This window comes from Corylus avellana, chromosome 2 (genome assembly GCF_965113065.1).
Source record: "Corylus avellana chromosome 2, dhCorAvel1.hap1.2, whole genome shotgun sequence".
NCBI lineage: Eukaryota > Viridiplantae > Streptophyta > Magnoliopsida > Fagales > Betulaceae > Corylus > Corylus avellana.
In genome coordinates this window covers 36,652,302-36,675,801 of record NC_142491.1, presented here as the reverse complement: position 1 = coordinate 36,675,801, position 23,500 = coordinate 36,652,302, and the positions used below count along the sequence as shown (strand labels likewise).

General features: G+C 38.1%; 3 protein-coding genes across 10 annotated transcripts; 1 reads left to right on the top strand and 2 right to left on the bottom strand.

The window, feature by feature from the left end:
* The first annotated feature begins 1,315 nt into the window (after positions 1-1,315).
* On the top strand, positions 1,316-3,333 carry LOC132184848 (uncharacterized). Its single transcript, XM_059598628.2, has 3 exons — positions 1,316-2,017; positions 2,124-2,208; positions 2,298-3,333. Exons 1-3 carry the CDS (start codon positions 1,904-1,906, stop codon positions 3,041-3,043), a joined length of 945 nt encoding a protein of 314 aa, XP_059454611.2. The 5' UTR covers positions 1,316-1,903; the 3' UTR covers positions 3,044-3,333.
* Positions 3,079-12,777, bottom strand: LOC132184798 (uncharacterized). 8 transcript variants are annotated; one of them, XM_059598618.2, is made up of 12 exons: positions 12,531-12,777; positions 11,511-11,864; positions 10,094-10,248; positions 9,334-9,422; positions 8,643-9,192; positions 7,791-7,955; positions 6,677-6,840; positions 6,408-6,487; positions 6,018-6,129; positions 5,531-5,605; positions 5,263-5,446; positions 3,079-3,096 (listed from the first exon to the last, which is right to left on the bottom strand). In XM_059598618.2, the coding sequence occupies exons 2-11, from the start codon at positions 11,858-11,860 to the stop codon at positions 5,282-5,284; spliced, it is 1,905 nt and encodes a 634-aa protein (XP_059454601.2). In that variant the 5' UTR covers positions 11,861-11,864; positions 12,531-12,777; the 3' UTR covers positions 3,079-3,096; positions 5,263-5,281. The 8 variants fall into 8 exon arrangements, with proteins under 8 accessions (XP_059454601.2, XP_059454592.2, XP_059454579.2 ...); XM_059598609.2 differs by lacking the exon at positions 3,079-3,096 and adding an exon at positions 4,516-4,971; XM_059598596.2 differs by lacking the exon at positions 3,079-3,096 and adding an exon at positions 4,516-4,968.
* Positions 12,778-17,893: 5,116 nt separating this feature from the next.
* Positions 17,894-23,116, bottom strand: LOC132166147 (putative polygalacturonase). Its single transcript, XM_059576924.2, has 6 exons — positions 22,664-23,116; positions 21,593-21,910; positions 21,313-21,433; positions 20,868-21,042; positions 20,691-20,761; positions 17,894-19,005 (listed from the first exon to the last, which is right to left on the bottom strand). The coding sequence occupies exons 1-6, from the start codon at positions 22,673-22,675 to the stop codon at positions 18,332-18,334; spliced, it is 1,371 nt and encodes a 456-aa protein (XP_059432907.1). The 5' UTR covers positions 22,676-23,116; the 3' UTR covers positions 17,894-18,331.
* Between the last annotated feature and the right edge of the window lie 384 nt (positions 23,117-23,500).

The window sequence follows — 23,500 nt, the reverse complement described above, 5'->3', positions numbered from 1 at the left end:
CTAAATTGTACGGAATTCGGACAGGGAAATGAGAGGTGTGGGGGCTAAGTACTCTAGACAGCTTGGAGTGCAAAGCTTGCCTGATTAGGGCACCCGGCCTCCGGCCCCCTCTCTCATTCCCTTTTCGAATTCTATTGAATTCGAACAATAGTTTTTTATAGAAACCAAGTTTATATGAAGTATAGCCGATGATTTAGTTGAATTGGGAACTACATTAATTTGCTGCTTAAAGGGAATCTACATAGGACTCATCTATCAGAGTAGGTAGTCGGACAGCCCAAAATTTATTTGGACAGGTGAGTTTCATATGAACTCTCTCACAATGTACTACCCATATTAGCAAATTTGGAGGGGACATATATAGTCTATATGAGAACTATTTGTTCAAGTAGGTAGCCGGACAGGTCAAAATTTATTTGGACATGTGAGTTTCATATAGACTCTCTCACAATGTATTGCCCAAATTGCTAGTAAATTTGGAGGGGACATTACATACGGCAAAAGTCACCAAGGTGGCGTTTGGTAAATGGGTTGGCCTAGACACTGTAGTTGATGTAGATTGATGTGAAAAAAAATAAGAATGTTTGGTATAAAAAAAATGAAAAAGTGGTATGAAAAAGTGAAAAAATTTTGTTTTGTAGTGATTTTTTTATTTGAATAATAATAAAAAGTGAATGATTTGATATAAAAATGAAAAAGTTAGAATGTTTTGATGTTGATTTTTTAGGAAATGGTGATGAATAGTGTCTAGGCCAACTCCAACCCTTTTACCAAACAAAGCCACATTTATTGCATGAAAAATCACCTGCTCTAAACCTTTTTACAATGTTCAAAATGTAGAAAGACCCGTGAGCATCAAGATAATTATATGAAGGAATCTCCAACTCAGGAGGCAATGACCAGATGGGTTGACTTGTTTGAGCAGGAACTTCTATGTTGTTCTATCAAGCAACAACATTAGGCATGATTAATAGTACACGCACCAGGTTGGTATCAAATATAAAGTGAGCAATCGATCTAAAACACCCATTTAAAAGTACTAATTAAGAAGCTGAAAAGGTCCTCACAGATTATAGATGCAACCAAAAATCCCACCACTGCTCAAGTCATTTCGAAGCCAAAACAACCAATCCATGCTACAACTAGAGATTCAAGCTGTTCAATTAAGCATAAGAATAGAATCATAAGGTTAAACTCATCCAATTAAGCAATCTTTCTTCTCTTTTGTGAAAGATTCATGACACGTGATCAATTCGAACCCAATTCCATAAATTGAAGAAAAACACCGATTAGCGTTAATTCGCGGCTTACATTTAAAACTAACACAAAAGAATTTCCCAGAGAAGGGAATCTGGTTTTCTATCTTTTTCGACCTTTTTGACAAAACATGAAAGAAGTTGTGTAGCTTCCAACCCCTATAAAATATCAGTAGAAAGATAGACGACATTTCTGTCATTTCATTCACAAAGGTTTTCTTGTGACAAAAGAATTCCTTGATAGTGGATATCCTTCAACCTACAAAGCTGCTTTTGATTGTATTGACCCATCAACAATGTATGCAAATGATCTATCATCTGCTCTCACTTTATAATTCTTTTGCATGGTCGGTTTTGGATATCCTACCCTTCCTGACGTCCTGCAATTATAGACAGCCATTCGTCGTAAAGTAAATTCCCTTCGGCTCATCCCAAGGTCCATATAAAGACACCGACTCCTTTCTTGAAGCCACTCCTCTATGGCTCATTGAGATTTGACAATGACTTTTGTAGGCTAATCAAGCCCAACATGCATGCCCTTTCCCTCTTTCGTTCTTTTTCTTTCTTTCTTTCTTTCTTTCTCACAGATTCCTTGCATGTCCCACGCCTTTTTCTTTTCAAAGTATTCCTCCCCCGTGTACAAATAAATGCCACCTATTGATTCTTCATTCTCACTGATCTCCACCATCTCCATCCCATACAAAGCACACCCCTCTTGGCTTCTCTATCCTCCCCTGTGCCTCATGGTTCCGGAGTTAGAGGTATGCTTTCAAACCAACACCAACTATATGTATATATAGAGATTTATGTAAAATGCAATTTTCTTTTTCATGCATCACAAGGCATTTTCTTTTCTGTCAAATGCAGAAACCTCGAGTCACTGAGATACAAGTCCGGATGGACTGCAATGGGTGTGTACAGAAGATCAAGAGAGCACTGCATGGCATTAATGGTAAGCAATTGATAACAAGAAAGTGATTGAATTATTTCTTCTGTAGTCTTCACATCCTAATTTTCGAGTTATATTATTGTGTTCCACAGGTATATATGATCTCTACATTGACGTCCCTCAACAAAAATTGACAATAATAGGGTGGGCAGATCCAGAAAAAATTCTCAAAGCCATTAAGAAAACAAGGAAAATTGCCACCATATGTTCACACACAGAACCCACAGAGTCCCCTGCACAGCCACCAGAACAAGCACCTGAAGGGGGTGGTGCACCAGCCCCTGATGCAGCAAACCCTCCTCCAGCAGAAGCTCCACCAACCGAAGCAGCCCCGCCAGCAGAGCCACCGAAAGACCCACCACCACCACCACCACCACCTGAGAATCCACCACAAGATACTACACCACCACCCATGGCTCCAGACGGTAACACAAGCCAGCCAGCACACAACCCCTCTGGACAAAAAGATGTAGGAGAGGTTCATGTAATACACCTCCATCCACCTGACTATGGCTATAGATATAGTTATGGTCACGGCCATGGTGGGCAATGGCCCAAGTACCATAATGGCCAAGGGTTGCCACCAGAGCCTCCTCAACCCATCTCTGTGACACACAGCTACAACACATATAAGCCGTCACCTTATGTCACTGAGTACGAGCATGTCCGGTCACCGCCTTATGTCACCGAGTACGAGCATGTCCGGTCACCACCACGACACACATATTACAGTAGGATGGACCGGTATAGTGAGGACCATCACAATGGCAACAATGGCAATGGAAATATCACATCAATGTTTAGTGATGAAAATCCAAATGCCTGTAGGATAATGTAGAAGGCGTTGAGGCCTGTATGAAAGGGGCTCTTTCTTTTGCCTTCCAGAGAGACCTGGAAAGAAAGATAATCGGAACTGTTTGTAAAATATTAGAATATGGTGGAGAAGCAATATTTTCTAATAAGCATGAGATTGTTGAGGAAAGAATGAGATTCTAAGCTTGTGAGTGCAGGAAGTATTATTCCTGGATTCCACCTACTGAGAGGCCTAGCACACACTGCTGGTATTCATTTCTCAAAGAAGAGAATCCGATAAAGCTATTGTGTTCTAGAAGTATACGTCTCAGCCTTCCATTTTTGAAAAATAACTCATTTTTTAGTTTATACTATATCCCTCAAAACTTGTGCAATGAAAAGATAGTAATCAAGAAAGAGTAATATTATTTCTAATGACTCGCCAAAAAGAAAGCCCCAAGATGAGTCACAAGCAATCTATATATATATATATATATATATATATGATGTTTGCTTTATTTTATTCACATATAATCATCTCTGCTTATGTCCAATCTCCTCTACTTAAACATATTAGTAACTGTAAGCAATATGGCATTTAAATCACACGAAAGAGTTCATCTTAAAACCTACAAGGTATGTAAAAAAAAATATCACAGGGGCCTAAAATTCCAAATTTCCATCTATTTCGAATAGACACTGCCAAAATTCAGCCCTAATATGGGACAAATTCGTACATTTCCTGTTATACGAAAATTACCAAGTACCATCAGAAATCTACTTGAACATTCCCATAACTCCCACACCAAGACAAACATTAGACCAAAGGGCTATAGCTCATTTATCACCTTATTTGGTTTTTATTTCATGCACATTATACATTCAGTGGTGTGAATCATCTAGATCATCATGCTATAAGCATGCAACCAATTTACCAGAGCAAAGCCATACAGGTTGCTAGCTTCCTTTCAATCATTATAAATTGAAACGCAAATGAACATCCACAGGCTCGCTAAATTGTAAGAATATCCAGAATCATGAATTAGTATGGAAACCCCCGCATATGAATATTCAATGAACGTTATTGTCCATGTCAAAATGAAAAACAGTTTATAGACTTGTGTGTCCAACAAGTTTGTAATGCAAATACCAATTAGAAAAAAGTAGCATTGCTCCAACTCAAATAAAAGAAACTCCATTCCTACATTGGATCAATACTGGTACAGATTCTAGAATCAGACAAGGTCAGTGTTTCAATTAAAAGTTAATTGATAGCACTAGTGGAGACAACATTGCAGTTAAATAATATAGCACAGAAAAATTAGTTGAAACAAATCGCCCAGGCTAGAGTTAATGCATTGTCCTCTTGTAGTAGAATATTGTGCAGTGTCAGAATCCAACACAAGTCTAATGCAGATTGTTAACCCATTAAGAGGTGCTCATACTGCATTTCAAATCTAATTGGCTTCAGAGGATGCACTTGATACATTTTTAAAAAAAAAATGACAGCAGTAGAATAAAGGTAAAAGCAGACAAGCACATGTTCTCCTACAAAATTGCTGCGCCTTTTAAAACTTATAACAAATATATGTTTACAAAACTGTGCCTCAGTAAAAATTACAGGCAGATCCTATCAACTTGCTCCAACCTAGGAAAATAAGCTCATAAGCTCAGTCTGTCTTACTGTCTCACTTCACCATCAATAATCAACAGAAGACATTCATCTCCAAAGTAACAAAGAATAAAAAGAAAAACATTGGATTGACCCGTCTGAACAAACCCCAAATTCCTTCCCATGAGCAAGGAGGAAACTAGATGGAAACAAATTCAAGGCGATAAGACAGGGCAAGACAGCCTGAGTGTAGAAAGGTCAAAGCCACAGTTAATTATTGCACCATCAGCAAACAACCTGGTGAAAATTGACGTACATCCTGCACCATGTTAAGCCTCTCAGTCTTGATTCTTTTGAAGCTGCTAGAAAGCACAAGCCATGCAACAGAATGAAATAGATTCTCATCCATAGGTTTCAGTCTTACTAACACGAGAACATAAGATATTTACTCTGAACATATTCATAGAAACCTTAAGGTCAAAATACAAATACCTGACCAGGCCTTAACCAAACAGCTGTCAACCAAACTTCAAAGTATAAATGGAGATTCACATAATTATCTCATGCAACCATGTTAACCTACTAACTATATAAACGTCTAGAACAAGTCATACATAAAACATAAAGCAAACTGTTCTTACAAAATTGTTTACCGCTTTTGGTAAAATGCACCTAGTTATTGTCATCACTGCTTAATTCAGATTCCTCATCTTCTTCTCCATAAAGAATTTCATCGACATCCTCATCCTCATCCCCATCCTCATCCTCATCCTCACTTTCAATGGTTTTATTATCATGCACCAAAATTTGACTTTTGTTCTGCGAAGCCTTGTCAATCTGTAAGAAGAACATGAACAGTGAAGAATACTAACGACTTCATAAAAGATGAGGAGCTTAGCAAGAGGATGTGAAGTTAAAAACCTGTGCCATCACAAGTTGCAAACGACCCGATAATTGTAATAAAGGCTGGATGGCAGCACCTCTGGATTTGGTAATCTGGAAGAAGAAAAACACGATTTAAGCATAATAAATGGCAAACAGTGGATAATTGGATAAACAGAGCATGGTCACCTATAAACTAATGAACTCGCATTCATGTATTCATTCCCATTCAGTGAGGGTCAAAGAAATATCCCATTTGCCATTTACATCAAATATAATTTTTTGGGGGGGGAAGGAAACCTTTTGACACCTTATAATCCTCCTCTTCTGTAAATGTTTCAATCAAATTCAACTTTTGCACCAAGACTGTAGATGAAGTTCTACCTATCTAATTATATAACAAAGTGTCTAAAATTTAAGCACAAGCAAAAGGTTGCTATTACAGGTAACATGACAGATCCAAGTTTTCATATTTATAAAGTTAAATAATAATCTAGCACAATTAAAAAAAATTACAACATTTCACCTTGGATAAGGAGTTAAGCATCTGGGTTGTTGGTTCCTGAGAGATAACATGATGACCGTGATTCAAAAATATATGATATATCCATGGAAGAACATACTTTCCACAGCATGTCCTGTTGAAGACAACCAAAAATTTCCAGTCACTTTTAGTATACACCTTCGATAGAGTTAGCTATTGCAAGTTCTTTATCATAAATACATGATTTTTTTATGAATAAATAAATAATGTCGAAGCACTTTATCATAAATATATGATAGCAAAATAAACTTCACTTCAGCAATTGTCAGCATAAAACCAAATTAAAATTCATACACCATATATGTACAGAAAAATAAAAAATAAAAATAAAAAACTGGTATTTAATGCTAAATTAAAAGATAAAGAACAAACCTTGATTGCCACTTGGCCACCAAGACTCGCAGTAACTTGTATGCATCACTAGGTACCATAGAGAGAACAGATGCCCTTATCTGATAGAGAAAATATATGAAGAGTCAATAACACAGAGTTATGCTTTTTTGTTTAGCGGGTAAGGGGAAGAAAGAAGAGAGACAGAGTAGTGGGCGTGGAGTGTTGGGTTTTTTATTTTGGGGGTGGGGGGACAAAACAAAAAAAAAAACAAAACAAAAAACAAAACAAAACAAAACAAACAAACAAACCTTCTTTTGTGGCATATCAGCTTCAAGGTCAATACCCTCGAGTGTTGCAGAATTAGCTGTCAACCCTAACGTTAGATCATCTCCACTACTCAGTATCCCTAATGACCTCAGCCGATCCTCCAGGCAAGATGTTTCAGTGTCAACTTCTAGCTCTACCATGTCATCTGCACAGACCAGCAGACATATAGGACTAAGCAGGAGCACCATTAAAAACCATCTGCTGTGCTTACTCTCCTAACAGGAAAAGTTGATAAAGCACAAGCATGTAATGACCACAGGCCAGCAAATTTCTATAAATTAATAATAATTTTGGTGTTTCCTTCTCCAAAAAGCATAGCCAGATTTGGGCCTAGGGCCACTAGCAGAAGTTAATGTTTTAATTATAGCAACTCTACTCTCAACAAATAGAGTGGATTACACTTCAACATAGATGACAATGTCACGTGAAGAAAGTATAATAATATACTCTACATCATAATCTGTGAAGTATTTATAAGATTCTATGTATCCAACTCAAACGAAGACCCCAATAGGCACAAAAAAAGAAGGGAGGGAGGCATTGAAATCCAACGACTCTAGTCATTGAAGAAGATCAATGTTCATAACATTGCAAGGGCAAACCCTCATGCAAACATACATAAATTGACGGTACTTCCTTAAGCTACACAACAGGGCAAACCATATACGACATCAGACCCATACCAACAGTCATAAATAGTAAAACCCAAACCCATTTCCATGCCCATGTTTTTGTCAGAATAAATTATTTCTGTTGAAAAATTAACCTCATTTTCAACATACAGCTTATTCTTTTCTGGTGGATATTCCTCCCCATTTTTCTGCATAAATCCTTTCCTCCACTTTATCTATAAGGCCTTTTTGTTATGAAGAGGGATTTTCAAGTAGGCCCAGTTCCTATATTCAACCTCTTAAGTGGAAAAGAAACTGTTCAAATTATTAGAAGAACAAGCAACCCGCACAGAGCTGTAAAAATAATGTTTCTACCCCAATGTAAAAACTGAAATATTACAATTCAAATTGTAAACCATATAAGAGCGCTTGTATAGGGCAAATACAAAATGTTGCAAGATTCCTGAAAGAATATTAGGCATACCTTTCTCCCCAACAGATTCAGCTTGACTCCTGCTATCTCCCAAATCAGCCATTTCATCAGCATCAACACTCATTTCCTTATACATTTTCTGTTTCTCAATAGAATCAAAAACCTTTGGAATTGGAAGTAAGGCATCCTCCGCATTTGCACGATCTAATGCAGTAACTGTTTAATCATCGAAGAGGTTTTAAGGATCAACACAAGATCAAGGACACAAATAATAAAGAAATTAATATTGAAGCAGACAAATAAAGGGATTATGAGCATCAAACCCAAGCAGACATACTATTATACTCTAGGCTCATTCTCCAACACCAAAAAACAAAGAAAAACAAAATAAAATAAATTCAAGCATACCTTAGCAATTAAAATCAAAACAAGCTATTGATAGTAGATTTCTGCTCAACTTAATGGCTCCACTAAAAGAATTTCCATTTGAAACAATACTTCAGAAAAATTTAGCACGTCATTATGGAAAAATAAACTATAAGGGGGATCATCTAAAAGTGTTTGATGAATATTGTCCAACTGAATACATCAAAGCAAGGAAAAAGCCATGCTCCAGGGACTTACTTTATCCATTATATATCTACACTAAAAAATTGTTCTATACTTTCTTTCAAGAAGCATGAATCCACCATAAAGTATGCATAATCAATATAAAAAAGAGGCTTCAAAACATTCACCAATGAAATATGGCTTTTCATATCATTTGAAAAGCTTCTAGTGCATGATATTCTATCTGTCTCGCTTATTGTGTAGGAATGAAGGGTTTGAATGCATTGCAATCCCATAATACATTCAAAGACAAATTGATCAGTGAGCAAAAGATTTTTCATGGTGAAATCATACCTCCATTTTGTAAATCTAGTCCTTTCTTAGATTTGACACGAGATTGACTCATTGGTAGAAGAACCCCATCATTGGAGATGCTTAACTTTACAACTGTGCCAGAATGCACTAAAATTTTCTGAAATGATGGCTTTACTAGCAATCCATAAGCAACAAAGACCTGCCCAGACATAGGTTCACTAATGCCTTGTAATTTGGCAGCAAATATTGTAGGTAATGCGACCTTGTGACTTATAGAGGGAATGTCCTCAGAAGATAAAGAGACTTTGGTGGGCTTGGCATTGCGTAACTCCTCAATGTTCTGTCCAAACCAAAGATAACAGACGCCAATTTCCGAAATAGCCAAAACACATAGACCTGAATCGTCAACTTCCCCACTATCAATGCACCTGCTATCAAGAAAGACAGCAGGGTGCTCCATTGAAAGAACACAGCTTGATGACTGCTTTTTGCCGCCACTTATCCTCCATACTGCTACATATCTTTCACCCACAGCAGAGGAGAGGATGTACTTCCCATCTTCAGTAAAAATCATACAGCGAACAGCTCCCTATTAATAGTTAAGAAAATTATATGACCAAGAACAGAAAGTCAAAGAAGATAACTAGACATATTAAAAATCCATTCATGTATAGAGAAAAGAGAGAAAAGGTGTTGATACAAAACGAACGTAGAACTGCATAACACTTACAGGATGCCCAGAAAACTTCTGTATCTTTTTGTGATCAGAACAGTTAAAAATCTTCAACTGTGCAGCGGCAGTAGCTAACATCTTCCCATCTGACATGGAGAAATACATATCCAGGGTGGAAATATCAGCCAAATAATAATTACAACAATCATTTATTTCAACTCTGACTCGTGGAAGATCTTCTTGCTAACCACTTGCTAAGCTACTTCATTTATGTTTAGTATTATAGAATTATTTTTTCTTTCTTTTTTTCAATTTGGCAAGATGCACTTGACATTATACATGCGATCTCATCTAAAAGTAGTCGAACCACAAGCAATGTGCTCTAGCATAAACGGTGCCTCCTCTTATAAAAACGGGTGAAGGGAGTACTTGCAAATTCAAGACCCACAACGTGCATGTACAACTTACCAAATTGAAAAGAAAAAAGTATATAAACCATAATCATTTTCTAAATAATGGGAATAAGTGCCCCATGATAGAATAAGACCTGCCCAAATTTTGATGATAAAATCATCCCTAACTATCAATATTGAATGTCAATTTCACTTCAGTCATCTGGAAATTGAGGTCCAATTTCCAATCTAAGTATCTACTTAACACTGCACCACGTCCTGACTGGAAAACCATATTATTCCAAATTGAATCCTTTTGTAAGGTAAGGAACTTATCTAGAAATCCAACACTACTATTAGCACCATGTGTTCATTCACTACTGCTATAAGGCAAGAGTACCACAATAGATGTAGATGAGATTTACCTGACGAAACAGACATGCAGGATATTGCCTTTGTAGAAGCTCTGAACTTCTGCAACAGGTTTCCTGACAAAGAATCAATTTCGCATATCATACCATCAGCCCCTGCAGTGTAAATGCATGAACCATGTGTAGAAGACGAAATGGCACTAACACCCCTGCACATGAGAGAGAGGAAGAGAAGTGGTAGGTCATCCAGCTATAGATTTCAATATTACAACTGTTAAACTAAAATCATTCATTATCAGTCAGTGCAGTAATTAATTACATATTAAAACTTTAAATTGCATGCCATAATTGATTTTTTTTTATAAAAAAAAAAAAAAAAAATAGTTCCTAGCACATATTAAGATGTTTTCTGGTGCTCCCTGTGAGAATCCTAATCTTTGACAATAAGACTTTCATAATTCATTATCAACACCATGTTTCTTGCAAACAGTTATGATTGAATTCTTATCTCTTGAGAGGCATCAAACCCCATTAAAAGCACCACAAATATCAAGAGCACAGGATGTCTGCCTTGTTTTTCCAGTTATTTCCATACAGTGCTGGTGTCAACAACTGAGCCTGCTGAAATCAGCAATAGTTGCAGCTTATGACAGTCTAGGAGTCTGTCTAGGCCTTGATCAACCTGGCTGATCAACTATGTTCCAAAGGCCCAAACTAGGCAAAGAGACTAACAAAGGATGATAAATATGAAGCATTCAAAAAATGGAACAGAGTTTGCTGTGATAACAGGTCACAAAAGTCGAGAGAAGTAAAGTAATTAAGTTAAGAGAGTAGAGAAGAGTAAAAAATGAGAGCTACATCTCTATGTTATACATAGGAAACTTTAAAGACCAGAGAACCAAAAGTTTCAATACTTGGACAGCAACTAAAAAAATTATCTCCAACTAAAATTTAGATAGTAACACCTCTTTTCACAATGGTCTCAATAGAACTAATCATTCAGTGTGATACAATTTAATGATAAGCAAACGTCAACAAAAGTTAAGGAAATAAATGAAGGTACTCATCAAGCTGAAGCTTTAAATATTTATCCAGATTACAAACAACAATTTCCTAATGTTTATGCTCTCTAGACATGTATCTATGCCAATCATACAATCCACTGTGAACGCAATTCAAACTAATATATTGAGCAGCATGGAACCAATCAGGTAAGACACCTGTTTTGCAAGGTAGAGGCTTTCCAAAATGAAATCATGAAGTTAAAATAGTCAAGTTATTGCACCAGTTCTAACTTGTGTGGCCTAATGCAAACAAGCCTTACTAGGGAGAACTAAAAGTAATTCAATTTCATGTCCCCACTTAATTCAACTATTCACGAATCAAAAAAAAAAAAAATTGGGAACCTTTATCGATCCATGATTATGTCTTATGAAGACCATAAGAATGCAACTTTATACGAGAAACTCACCCAGGATGGCAGTCGTTAACCTTCCATTTCAATTGACCAGCAGAGACATCAAGTGCTAAAACATCACCACTACCTGTTCCTAAGACTAATAATGAGGACCCAAGCTTCCTTTTCCTCTTTCTTTCCAAAGATAACCACTTCATGCATTTATAATCAACTGAGAGATGTCCTCTTTCGGGTCTCGTAAGTATATTCGTCTCATCGGTTGTTGTGATGTCTGCAAATTCAGTCTGGATCTGACCCCTCAATGTGTCCCAGATTTTAATTCGGCCATCTCCAGAGCTTATAGCAAAGAAGTCCAAAGAAGGACTAAATGATGTCAACAAATCTCTGATATTTGATGAGCCCATGCTCCTGAAATGTACAGTTAAATTACTTAGTTTACCTTACAATAAGAACTATTAAGGTAGCTTTAAAGCACATAATTCCCAGGCCCTTTCTCCCGTTGTGGTTGCTTAATTGAAAAAAGGACCAAAATAAAAAAGTAAACAGGTTTTGGCCAAATAAATGGAAAGGAAATATAGAAAACTTAGCAACCTTAATCGAACACTAAATTTTTCATTTTCAGTTTAACAAAAACAAAATAAGATTCCACATACGATTCTTTTTTCTTTTCTTGGGGGAGCTGGGATTGAATTTGCACACATGAGAGACAATACTTTCCAAGATCATTGTTAACTGATAACTAACGGCAACTATTCTGGAGAGGCAATGATATGCTTAGTAAATAGGAGCTTTCTGTAAATTTTAAACACTCTTAAAACCCATTTATTCTACATGCACTTCATATTGACAAGCTTCCAAACTAAAATAAAACAAAGGGGTGGTTACAAAAATGAATTTTGGAACATGGGTGTTTTCTATAATCGACGCCACATGAGGAAAATCGAAATGGGCGCCTCTAAAAAACAACTGCTATTGAAACAAACAAAAATTCATAATAACATAAACTAAAACAAAATAAAAATTGAACTTTATTGATAGTTACGTGATATTGTGATATTGTAAAGCTCAGCTTACCTGAAAAGGTGAAGTCCACCTATTAGAATAAAAGAGAGACCTGCCTGTAGCGGTGACAGAAGAGAGGAAGAGAGAGTGGCGCTCTGTTTAGGGCGTGTTAATTTTTGGGTTTGGAAGCCGCAAGTGTTAAACTTTGTTCGCTCTTTTCCCGCTACGAGCCCCTATGAGTCATACGGGCTCGTACCGTTGGGAGTTAGGCGTGGGTTTTTGTTGTTGTGGGCTTGAACTGACGAGCCTTTCCTTGAAGACCTTCATATTAGACAGTAGGGTAAAAAAAATGCAAAATTCGTATTAAAAAAAAAAAAAAATTGAATAGGTTTCTGCAAAAGTTGACAGAATCTGAACCACGTCAGCGTTAACAAAATGAAAGAGGATCCGGGCCAAATCCAAATTACGAGCACTAACGGTATGGGTCGGATATGAAAATATCACTTGGAAGGAGCATCGAAAGAAAATGATAGACCCGCTTATTCATTTGATGCATTCTCTTTTTTCTATTTACATGGTGATTTATGAGCTTTTTGTTTAGTTTGCCCAGCCCATTGTTATAATTTATAGTTTCTTTGTTATGTACTTAAAAAAAAAAAAAAAAAAAAAAAAATGGTCATTGGGACCATTCCATAACACATGGCCACGACATCTCAAGCGGCCTGCTCCAAAGAAGATCAAACTTGAAGAGCTATGGGGTCTGCCGGAATAGAGGTTGATGCTGCCCCAACAAACGAACTAAAGCTCCAAGCATACCGTTAATATCAGAGTTAACCCCAAGACAAGGCAAACTCTCAAACACTTGGAGAGCGACAACTTCTAGAAGTCTTTTAGGCCGAACTGGGGGAATAACTTCTGATGAAAGCCTCTCAGGAAAAATTTGCATCTCCTCCACATCTCACAGGGGAACTCTTAATTCCGATATGGCCGTGTTGCCATCCTCAAAAGATTCCAAAACTTCCGTATGAACGGACTCCGTACAAATGACGGTTATCTTCTGCAACCATTGGATCGCCCTCAGGAGCAGCACATTGAGTTGGCCGGGGCTGCATCTCCTCCATTGCAGTCCTAGCAAATTGATCGTCCTCAGAAGCTGCACACAAGGGTGAGGGGGGCTGCATATCTTCCATTGCAGTCTCAGCCGATTGATCATCTTCAAGAGCAGCTCTCAAAGCCAGGAAGGGTTGCACCTCCTTTACAACCATCTCAGCAGGCTCATGATCACCAAAGCTGCCATGTTCCACTAAGACTCTTCGTCCTCAGAAGACGAGATGTTTATGAATGTTGGAGGACGAACCCTTTACCCACGCTAGGCAAACCAGTTTGGCTGGCCGTTGAAGAAGACGATGACGAAAAAACCAAACACACCACGAGTTGACCAGGTTGCTGTATAGCCAGAGGCATCATCCAAACCGCCTCTCCAATACCAGCATCCGCTGGAGGCAAACCAAGATGAAAAGAGGCAGATGGACCTCTTGTAGCAGAAGGCAAAGCCTCTGGTCCGCCACCAGATGAACTCTTCGGTCCCTCAAAAGAAGGCGAAACCCCTGGTCCACCAGCAGCAAAAGACTAACCCTTAAATGAACCTCCTAGTTCGCCAGCAAAAGAACTCTTTGATCTATCAACAGATGGCGGACCCCCTGGTCCACCAACAGGGGCGTTAACAGAACTATTTGCCAAGGTGCTGTCACTGGCAGTATTGGGTGAGAGGACATGAATAGCATCTAGAGGACCCCAGAACCTCTACCTAGACATCTCCGTTTGGGGAGCCTTGCAAATGAATGTTCCCCAGGGAAAATATGATCTGCAGCTACACCCTGCTGATCACCCAATGCCACGGACCCAACAGAAGTAGGACTGCTAGACGACTCAACCACTTCCTCACCAATTCCGGCTACAAGGTCCACCTCCTTGCTAGCAGGCCTCCCTCTTTAGCAACATTCGCATCCTCTTCGGGAATCACAATCATGAAACGAGTTTTTGGCCAGTAGAAGCTCGGGCGGCGACTCAGAAGCGTACCATTAGCTAGACAGCCAAGGCGAGTACCAGCAAAGAAAAGGTGAGGAAACCTCTCGGCCCTATGCTTCTGGGCCTCACTCAAGTTTGATAGGTCTCTATTTCCAAGAGACGCTTCCATATGCTCCGCTCAGATCAACCAATCACCATGGGTCCAAAAATTCTGGACCGTAACTTCGTCCTTGGCCCAACAATGGCCCTCTGTAAACGGATCAGTATAGAGTTAGGAAGCACAGGTAAATCCAAAGCCCCATTGGGAATCCTACCCCACTGAGATCTTAGAGGAAAGTCGTGAGGTTCATTCTAAAAAATTCAAATCCCCAAGAGATGAAGAAAAATTTGTCCTTCCAGCTCTTGATTTTGGAAATCCTATACGGAAGCTCGAATACAACCCCTACTTTACGGGCGTGAAACTTCCAAATATCGTTTGCCTCGTCATTAATAAAGAGAGCATAGTACAAGTAAAGAAACTCCCTCACCATGATTTGTAGACGTCCCTGATCCTTGTGTAACTCTGGCCAAAGCATGGTCATCCCTATTAGAACTCGCCAGCCGTTTGGGGAAACTTGAAAATGAGCCAAGTTTAGTATGTGCAAAATCTTCCTAATCACCCGGGGAGCCGGTAATCTGAAACCGGCCTCCAAAATTTGGAGCCATAAACAGATCTCATCCCTATTGTCTGGACCGATAGCACCTTCGTTGGCGGCAGGAACTCGAATTCGGACACCTTCATGGAACTTATATACCTCCTTGCAAACCTCCAAGTCTAAAGATCTGAGTCAAGAACGGATGGCAACTCTGCTGAATTCCATCACAAAACAAGGAGCAGAAAGGAAGAAGAAAGACAAATATGAAGCGAAGGGAGAGCAAGATACTTGATGGCATTAAAGAAAGAAGAGAAACAACCCTAGTTTTTAAGGCGTCCTCGCAATCAATATTGCAACCCACTTTGCCAAGTGTCCACTAGAAGTTTAAGCGTCTCACGGCAAACTTAAAAGCATCTCAAAAGGAACGCCGCTGGATGGAACGTTCTTATCCGCACGCACACTAAAACTTGCCACGTGTCTCCAAAGGGTTCAAGCGACCCTCAAAATAATTTAAACAAGTGTCTTGGAAAAGACGATGGCAGGGAAGACGTACTATTGTCTCATAATCGCCCAAATACAAGCAAACCTTGGGTTGACACGCGTCAACCGCAGGCAACAAAAAATGTGCGCCGTATTTTGTCATTATGGCCACGGTCATGCCCCCCAAAAAGTGTGCCATGCCTCAAAACGTGGCGTTCGTGGATGATTGGAAAAAGGGCGCCAAAGTAAATTAAAGAAATAAGATAGGCGAAAAATTTCGAAAGCCCAATTTTGCCATAGTGAGCCCAAGAAAAGATAGAAATCCATTTATTCCCATTAGGCCACTATAGTGACTTAAGGGAATGGCGGGGTACTGTTGATACAAAATATATCCCAAAGCCCAAACCAAAAGGCCCACTCCAAATAAGAGGCTTATGACTTACTAGGACATCAAGGCATTAAAGCCCAAAGCTCAGGAAATCCAAGCACGATCACTCGATCGTATATGACCCGCACCCCAGCGTACAGTTATGCACCATATCAAGATGGTTGCATGCAGAATCACGTACCTCTATACTCAAGGGAGCACGATCACTCTCCAAACAGCCCAATGAGGGAGTTACATTCCAAATCAGAGAGTAACTAATTAAATCTCTCACAAAAGGAGTTTAAATACATAATATCCTATCTGCTTAACTTTCCCATATGATCTCAAAGGATAATATCGGTTTCAGCCACTCCCACAAATCAAGGGAGTCAAGTGGGAGTCCCACTAGAGTTCACCTACTCACAGAGGAGTCATCTTATGATACAGATACGTACTCATTCTCTTACTCTTATTATTCTCAGTTATTATTGCTCATTATTTCCTTATTTTATTACTCTTGTCATAATTAAACTCTCACTCAGGCATCGGAGGTAGCACAACCGCTACACCCCTTATCTCGCGGTCTGTCACTATTGATCATTTTTCGTTATTAGCAGGCTTTGAAACAAGTTACTACCAGGGTTGATAACTGTCTCAACATTAACTATTTTATATAAGCTCTTAGGCATCTTGATATCAGAGTTAGTCACTACATCAAGTATGGGGTTGGGTGTCGCTCATCAAATATGTGATTGAATGGGTTGTGACTTTATGGTCGAGTTACAAAGGGGCAATGTAACGTTCAAGAAATAAAAATAAGGATATTTTATTGATAAATGAAATAAAATAAAGAAACAGGTCATGAAATTCATTAAGGACTGAGTACGGCTTGACCATTAAGTCTCAACTTAATTGAAGTAAAGAATTTTACTTGAAACTTAGAAAAATTTTTAATTAAGTCTCTGTAGCCGATGTCTACGACAACTCACTCTATTGACACTGAGTTGATAGTCGTCAATTTTCTTTTGGTGACTCCACTCACCTATCAGTATTCAATGGCTTAATACTATATTCATACATAATATTAAAGCATTTTAATTTAACATATAGGTCACTCCTCCAAAACTCGATCACAAAACCACAACCCATTCAATCTCATACTCGACAAGCTGCATTCGATTCTATACTCAACATTGTACTTGACTTTGATACCAAATGTAGGACACTTGTAATATAAATGACATAAACTTTAGATAGAATCCACCCTTGAAATTTGAATTGGAATACCGATGGCATAAATACACATTGTTCATATTGCACTTAAGCCACGTGAAACACTTAATATTGTAACAAAATATACTCTTGTTTTCTCATACTAGGATTTTTCTTTTCAGTTATTATTAGAAATGGGTCTTGGGCCTAACTCAACCCAAAAACTAGCTCAAGAGTTAAGGTTTCCTCTTACCCTTATAAATGGTCAATCTCCTTTAATACTCAGGCAATGTGGGACTTCCAACAATTATTGTTAGTAAAAATGATTAAAACGAAGAAAGTCCTTGGTTTTTTTTTTGGAGGGGGGATACTAGTTTCACTTGTCTGACAATCATTAGAGAGCTAGACAGTATTTAGACAATGTTTTCAATGAACTTTCCCTTTTCTTTTTTTTTTTCTTTTTTGAAATCTTGATTGTCTCAGAATTTTGGCTTCTTTTATCTACCTTCTCGCTGTCGCACCTTTTTTTTTCTTTCTTTCGTCTCTGCTCTAGTACATTTGCCCAGAATTATTAGTCAAGACCAAGAAACCAGACGTTGATTTCTATTTTCCAGCTTGAATTTAAATAGTCACAATTGGAAAGAAAATAATATCAGATATGATGAGGAAAGAAGAAGAAGAGACATGGGCAAGGAGAATCAAGGGGAAAGAAGTAAAAAGTAATAAACTCATCCATTCTATCTTTTACTTTGATGACCAAAAACCCTTCATTTCAATCACATGGCTGCTTTTGAAATTTCCTTTCATATCTACCATCTTATTTGACATGATCACTCCACATCAAGTAAACATTTTACAATGAAATTACACTGCAATACTAACACCATCAAAGTACCTCTGCACCATCACTACCAAAAATTTCCTTACACATGAATGAAGAAATGAAGCTGTACAAATAAGCTGCACATCGAAGCACGCAGGAATGCAAATATAGGGGATGAAGAAACAAATAGTGTAAACATGTGTCTTATTGGAAAAGAATGTGGCCTAAAATTTGAAATGGTAAATGGTAGAAGAATTCAGTTTTTTCCTCATTGTAAGGTGGTGAGGCTGAAGACGGAAGAGTAAGGTTGTAGAATGAAGGAATGGTATCATAAGGCCGCGGCTTTTCCATTTAAATGCATGAGGGAAAAGCAAGCCAAGGAAGAATTTGAATATGAGCTCTCAAGGTCAGGGCAAGGTTCAGGGAACACAGACTCCGCAAAGCCAGAAACATTGGAACATACCCAAGAAGTGGGAGATCCAGAAGTAATTGATAAGGAGACATTGAAGAGACAGATAGAAGTAAAAGGAGATTCTTGTATCCCTGTAAAGCTTCCAGCAATTGTGATGTTTGTGCCAATCACATCCTGCAAGGTGATATGATCCAAAAGAGGGAGAGCATTAGGATCATACTTGTCATCTGGATGGGAGCCGCACTGACCAGTGGCGGCAAATGCAACGTAGACGCTTTCCATTACAACATCTGATATGATGATTCTTTTAATGTAACCACCTCTGCCCTTCCTAGTTCTGAACTCAATGCCGCTCAATGAGTTGTATATGTGGGCCTGCTCAACAAGCACATTAGAAATGCCACCAGACATCTCACTGCCAAAAGCAAGAGAAGAGCCTGAATATGATTTCAGGTGGACCCTTCTGATGTGTACGTTTGTGGTGGGTCTGCCATAAGCAATACCATACTCATCCCAACCACTCTTGAGTGCAATGGCATCATAGCCCATGTCAATGACGCAGTCCTCTATGCACACATTATCAGAAGAATCTGAAAGCGCAACACAATACAAACATGTTTAAGCAAATAGCTTCTTGTGCAATCATATCAAAATATAAATAATAAACCTGAAATGAGAGAAAGAGAGAGAGATTTGTGAATCGACTAAAGGAGGAAGTTGATTTTAATTGCAAAGTATGTCTAATTTGAGATTATGTCGATAGAACAAGTCTATTTCTCATCATATACAAGGGGATTCCTTGGTTCATGCCGAAGAAGCAATGCCACTCGATCATTATCAAATTGACTACAATCACTATGAGCAGGGGCAGAACTACCTTAGTAGTTTGGGGGGGAGGGAGGGGGGTCTTTGGCAACCCCAAAAAATTTTAAAATCTTTATAAAAATATTAATTTTTATATCATGGCTCCTTCAATGATGACTTTTTCAACCATAGATGGCTAGATGATATAGCTTTCTACAATTGTACATGTCTATAGCAAACTAAAACTTGTGTATTCGAAAAAGAAGTTCATTTTATGGATGATTTTATAGACATGTAACTTTTGTATATAGTTATGACTTATGATCTAGTATCTGTTTTTATTTTACATAAACGGGTACACGCACACGCATAGAAAGACTATATGTATTTATGTATTTATTTATTTACATAGGTTTGGAACCCCATGCAAAAAATCAACTATGCTCAAACAAAGTCCCCTCATTTTCCATGGAAAGAACTTCCGCTACCTACACAATGCTTGTTCAAATTTTAGAAGTGTTTTAAAATCCCAAACAGAGCTCATAAAATTCAATTCAAATGTCGAGGAAACATTTATAATGTGTTTCTTTTTTAATTTTTTTTATTTTAATGCAGTCTTCTCCTGATTGTTGTTTACCAAAGGGCTACAAGCCAACCTTGTAGCTTTGTGAGACCCCCTGGACTACACCTCCAACAAGATCCAATTTCTCTCACAAATCATAACAGAAAAACCATATAATTACATGTCTATGATTCTTTTTATATCATGCTTGACAAAAGATCGAGAGTAAACAATCTTTACTACAACTTTGCATGTTTAACACAAGACCCAAGCAACCCAGTAAGGAATTAGAATGAGATAACATCAAGTATCTATTTTGACCACGAGAAATGCCACATTTTCCCAAATTTTTCTCCAAAATTTGCTCCCCAAATGATGTGTCACAATCCTATGTAATCTATTATTTTGGGATTGTGACACATAATTTGGGGAGCAAATTTTGGAGAAATTTTTTGGGAAGTGTAGCATTACTCTTTGACCACATAAACCCCAAGGGGTTTGCTCAAGAGGTGAGGGCCTTGATTTTGGTGGCATTTCATCAGGTCTAAGGTTTGAATCCCTTTAGGTGTAAACAATTATTTGGGGCCAGCTCATCCGTGTGGAGGGGAGGCTTTATCTAGGTCCAAAGTTACCCGACAAGGGTGGATAAATGTAGTGGCCCTATCTTAGAGGGATTCCTCGTTATAAAAAAATAATAATAATAAAAATAAAAAAATAAAATAAAATAAAAAATCTATTTTGACCCCATAAAAATTTTTCCAGGCCCTTTTGCTTGATTAGAATTTAAATAAGAAAACTCTTAAGTAATTGTTTTCTATAATTAACAAAATAGAGATGGCCAAATGGGCAAGACATAGATTTATGAAGAAAAGTACTTGCTGCGAGAGTCGGCAAAATTTATATACTGACCTGGGACTATACCAACGGTGTAAGGAGATTTAGTAGGAGCAGAGACCGAGACATTCTGAACTTGCACATTACTGCATGGAATCCAATATTATAAATCCAATTACCTCCAATTGTTAGCAAATTGATTCAAATTTTAGAAAACAGTCGTATACCAGCCACCAGGGCTTTAAAACAAACCTGCAATAGACTGGATGGATGCAATATGCAGGGGCATTCAAGAAAGTAAGATTTGAAACTACTACATTTTCAGACGATACAAATTCCACAAGATGGGGCCGGCTGTAGTTCAAAGAATGATAACTGTACCAATCCCACCAAACTGAGCCCTGGCCATCGATAGTTCCATTATCACCTAGTGCAGTAAACAAGGATGCTCATATGAGGCACAGCCTACTCATAATATATTTGTGAAAAATGAAAAGTTATTTAGTAAACTGTTATACAACTGCTATATAACTAAATGACGTGACAATGAAAATCAGTTTTTGGATCAACGAGAGCTTATAAAAACGAAAAACTATTGGCTGATTTTCACTATAACGTCATGTTAGTCATATGGCATTTGTATAGCAATCTATTGAATAGAATTTCAATAGCAAAAGAAACTTAAAGTTACATATACCCGTAATCACCACGTCCTGTAACATATATCCATTTATCAAGCTTCGATACCTTCCTCCAGGAAGGTCAATTCCTCTACCATATGAGGGTAAGGGATCAGCAACTTCCCAATGAGATGGGTCCTTAACAAATGAAAGCGTGTGAGAAAATCCAAGGCTAACAAAAATCACTCACGTTGTAAGAAGTATTTCTTGCACCATATCTTCACACCAATGCAAAAGCCAAAAATAAGAGGAAACAAATAAGAAAGTGGAGAAAACGCAAGGAGCATAAATAAGTACCTGAGATCCAAGAATGACGGCACCTTTTTCCAAGAAGAGTGTAAGGTGGCTGGTAAGATTGAAGCTTCCTGTAAGCCACCTTCCCGGAGGAACATAAAGCTGGGCACCACCCTTGTCAGCGAAGGATTTGAGATAGAAAATGGCATTCCGGAAGGCTATGGTATTCAATGTTTTACCATCTCCCACAGCACCAAACTCCAAGATGGATACACTGTGTGGTCTTGGATCCAATGTCAACTTATGATCACACTGTCCATCACTCTCTTCTCCATTAATTTTGACAGCATTGCTCAATGCCAGCAGCAAGAGCAGTGCCACCTGCAAGGCGGGGAAAAAAAATAAAAACGCAAGAAACTGACTTTCTATAATTAAAAATTTATTAATTGCTAATAAGAAATTAAAGAGAAACACGAATATAAGGGTAACAAACAAAAATGAAAAGTTTGGTCAAAGGATAAACCCCATTAATGAATTTCATAAAACATATAAATCCGTTATAAAAAAAGAGTATCAATGAAATTCCAAAGAGAATTAAACAATTTTCACCAAACCCATAAAGGACACACACACACACAAAACACACACGCTGCTAGAATATGCTGCCCCTTGTAGTGTCATAAAAACAAACGAGTGTAATGCGCGTTTCCAAACTGAAAAACACAAGAAATAAACAACTTTGAAAAACTTCATACTTCGAGAAATTCAAGCAATCATGATTGGACTAAAAACCAACTGAATATAGATGTCTAAAAGATTATGACAAACTGATTATAACATGTATCAAACACCAAGGATCATTTGTTTATATAGAAATACTAGAACAAAACAAAAGGCATTAGTACGCATCGAAAGATTGATAGATTGATTTAAATTGAATTTCCCACTTATAACCATTGATCACAGAAAAAATCTGTAACACCCACCAACAAAAAAGGAAGAGTTGACCAAATACATCGGAAACAAAAATCAAACTCAAACAATCAAGTTCTGTAAGCTCCAGATTCGGCAAAAGAAAACAAACAAAACAAAAGGGAAAATACAACAAACTAAGAAAAAAAGAAACGTACTTACTATCATCTTCATGGGACAAAAGCCTCAGAAGCAGTGACCAAAGAGACAAGAACAGGTGCTGAAGCCCAAAAAACACCAAAAGCAAACAAATCGCAGCAGAGAAACAGCAAAAAGAAGCAGAGGAAGATGAAGAGGAAGAGGAACCACCCACAAAACAGGGGAGCTCTCTGTGTAAGCGTAGATGCTTATTCTAAGCATTAATTATGTAAATGACACCAAAAACTAATGCTTATATATGGCAGGGAAAACAACCGCACCGTAAAAATGAAAAGAATTCCATGCACACAGGCAAAAATCAAGCTCAGCAAAGTGCAAAAAGAATACAATAATACTTATTGGCACTAATTGGTAATTATCATCTATTTTCTATATGATTAATAACGTCTCTCGCCGACAAAATTGTTTGAAACGGCCCTCCATTAAAGAGAGAGAGAGCCACAGAGCTCTACAGAGAGAGAGAGAGAGAGAGAGTTGGAATAGTGCGTGTTTGTTTGCTTACATTTGTTAAGAATCGATTAGTGCAAGGACAAAATGAGAAAACCATTTGATAAAGTGACCTCAAGTTGCATGACACCGTGCTGGCGGCACTCTGCTAGAGCCGTTTGTCCTCCTGTTTAGGTGCTTACCCATTTTGACACGTAGTCAAATTTTGTGGGTGGTATGGGAAAGTTCGTGAACTGCGGGTGACGGAGAATAAAGGGAATAAAAGTAAGTGACGGAGTGCATGGGGCATTGAGACCGCATGTGGGTTGACAGAGAAGAATGGGGAAAGTGGGTTCCACCTCAATCATGCCCAACCTGCCAGCCTGGCGTCAATCACTTGACAGAACATAACCC

Bases quoted from the DNA above. Each gene is read 5' to 3' on its own strand.
- LOC132184798 (XM_059598618.2), bottom strand. From the start codon at position 11,860: ATGGGCTCATCAAATATCAGAGATTTGTTGACATCATTTAGTCCTTCT. The intron at 10,249-11,510 runs GTGAGTTTCTCG...TCTCATGTGCAG, and splicing joins GTTAACGACTGCCATCCTGG to GGGTGTTAGTGCCATTTCGT. The intron at 6,130-6,407 runs GTTTGTTCTTTA...TGTCTTCAACAG, and splicing joins GTGGCCAAGTGGCAATCAAG to GACATGCTGTGGAAAGTATG.
- LOC132166147 (XM_059576924.2), bottom strand. The intron at 21,043-21,312 runs GTATATGTAACT...TTACTGCACTAG, and splicing joins ACAGGACGTGGTGATTACGG to GTGATAATGGAACTATCGAT. The intron at 19,006-20,690 runs GTCAGTATATAA...TTGCGCTTTCAG, and splicing joins CACCGTTGGTATAGTCCCAG to ATTCTTCTGATAATGTGTGC.
- LOC132184848 (XM_059598628.2), top strand. From the start codon at position 1,904: ATGCCACCTATTGATTCTTCATTCTCACTGATCTCCACCATCTCCATC. The intron at 2,018-2,123 runs GTATGCTTTCAA...TGTCAAATGCAG, and splicing joins TCATGGTTCCGGAGTTAGAG to AAACCTCGAGTCACTGAGAT. The intron at 2,209-2,297 runs GTAAGCAATTGA...TGTGTTCCACAG, and splicing joins AGCACTGCATGGCATTAATG to GTATATATGATCTCTACATT.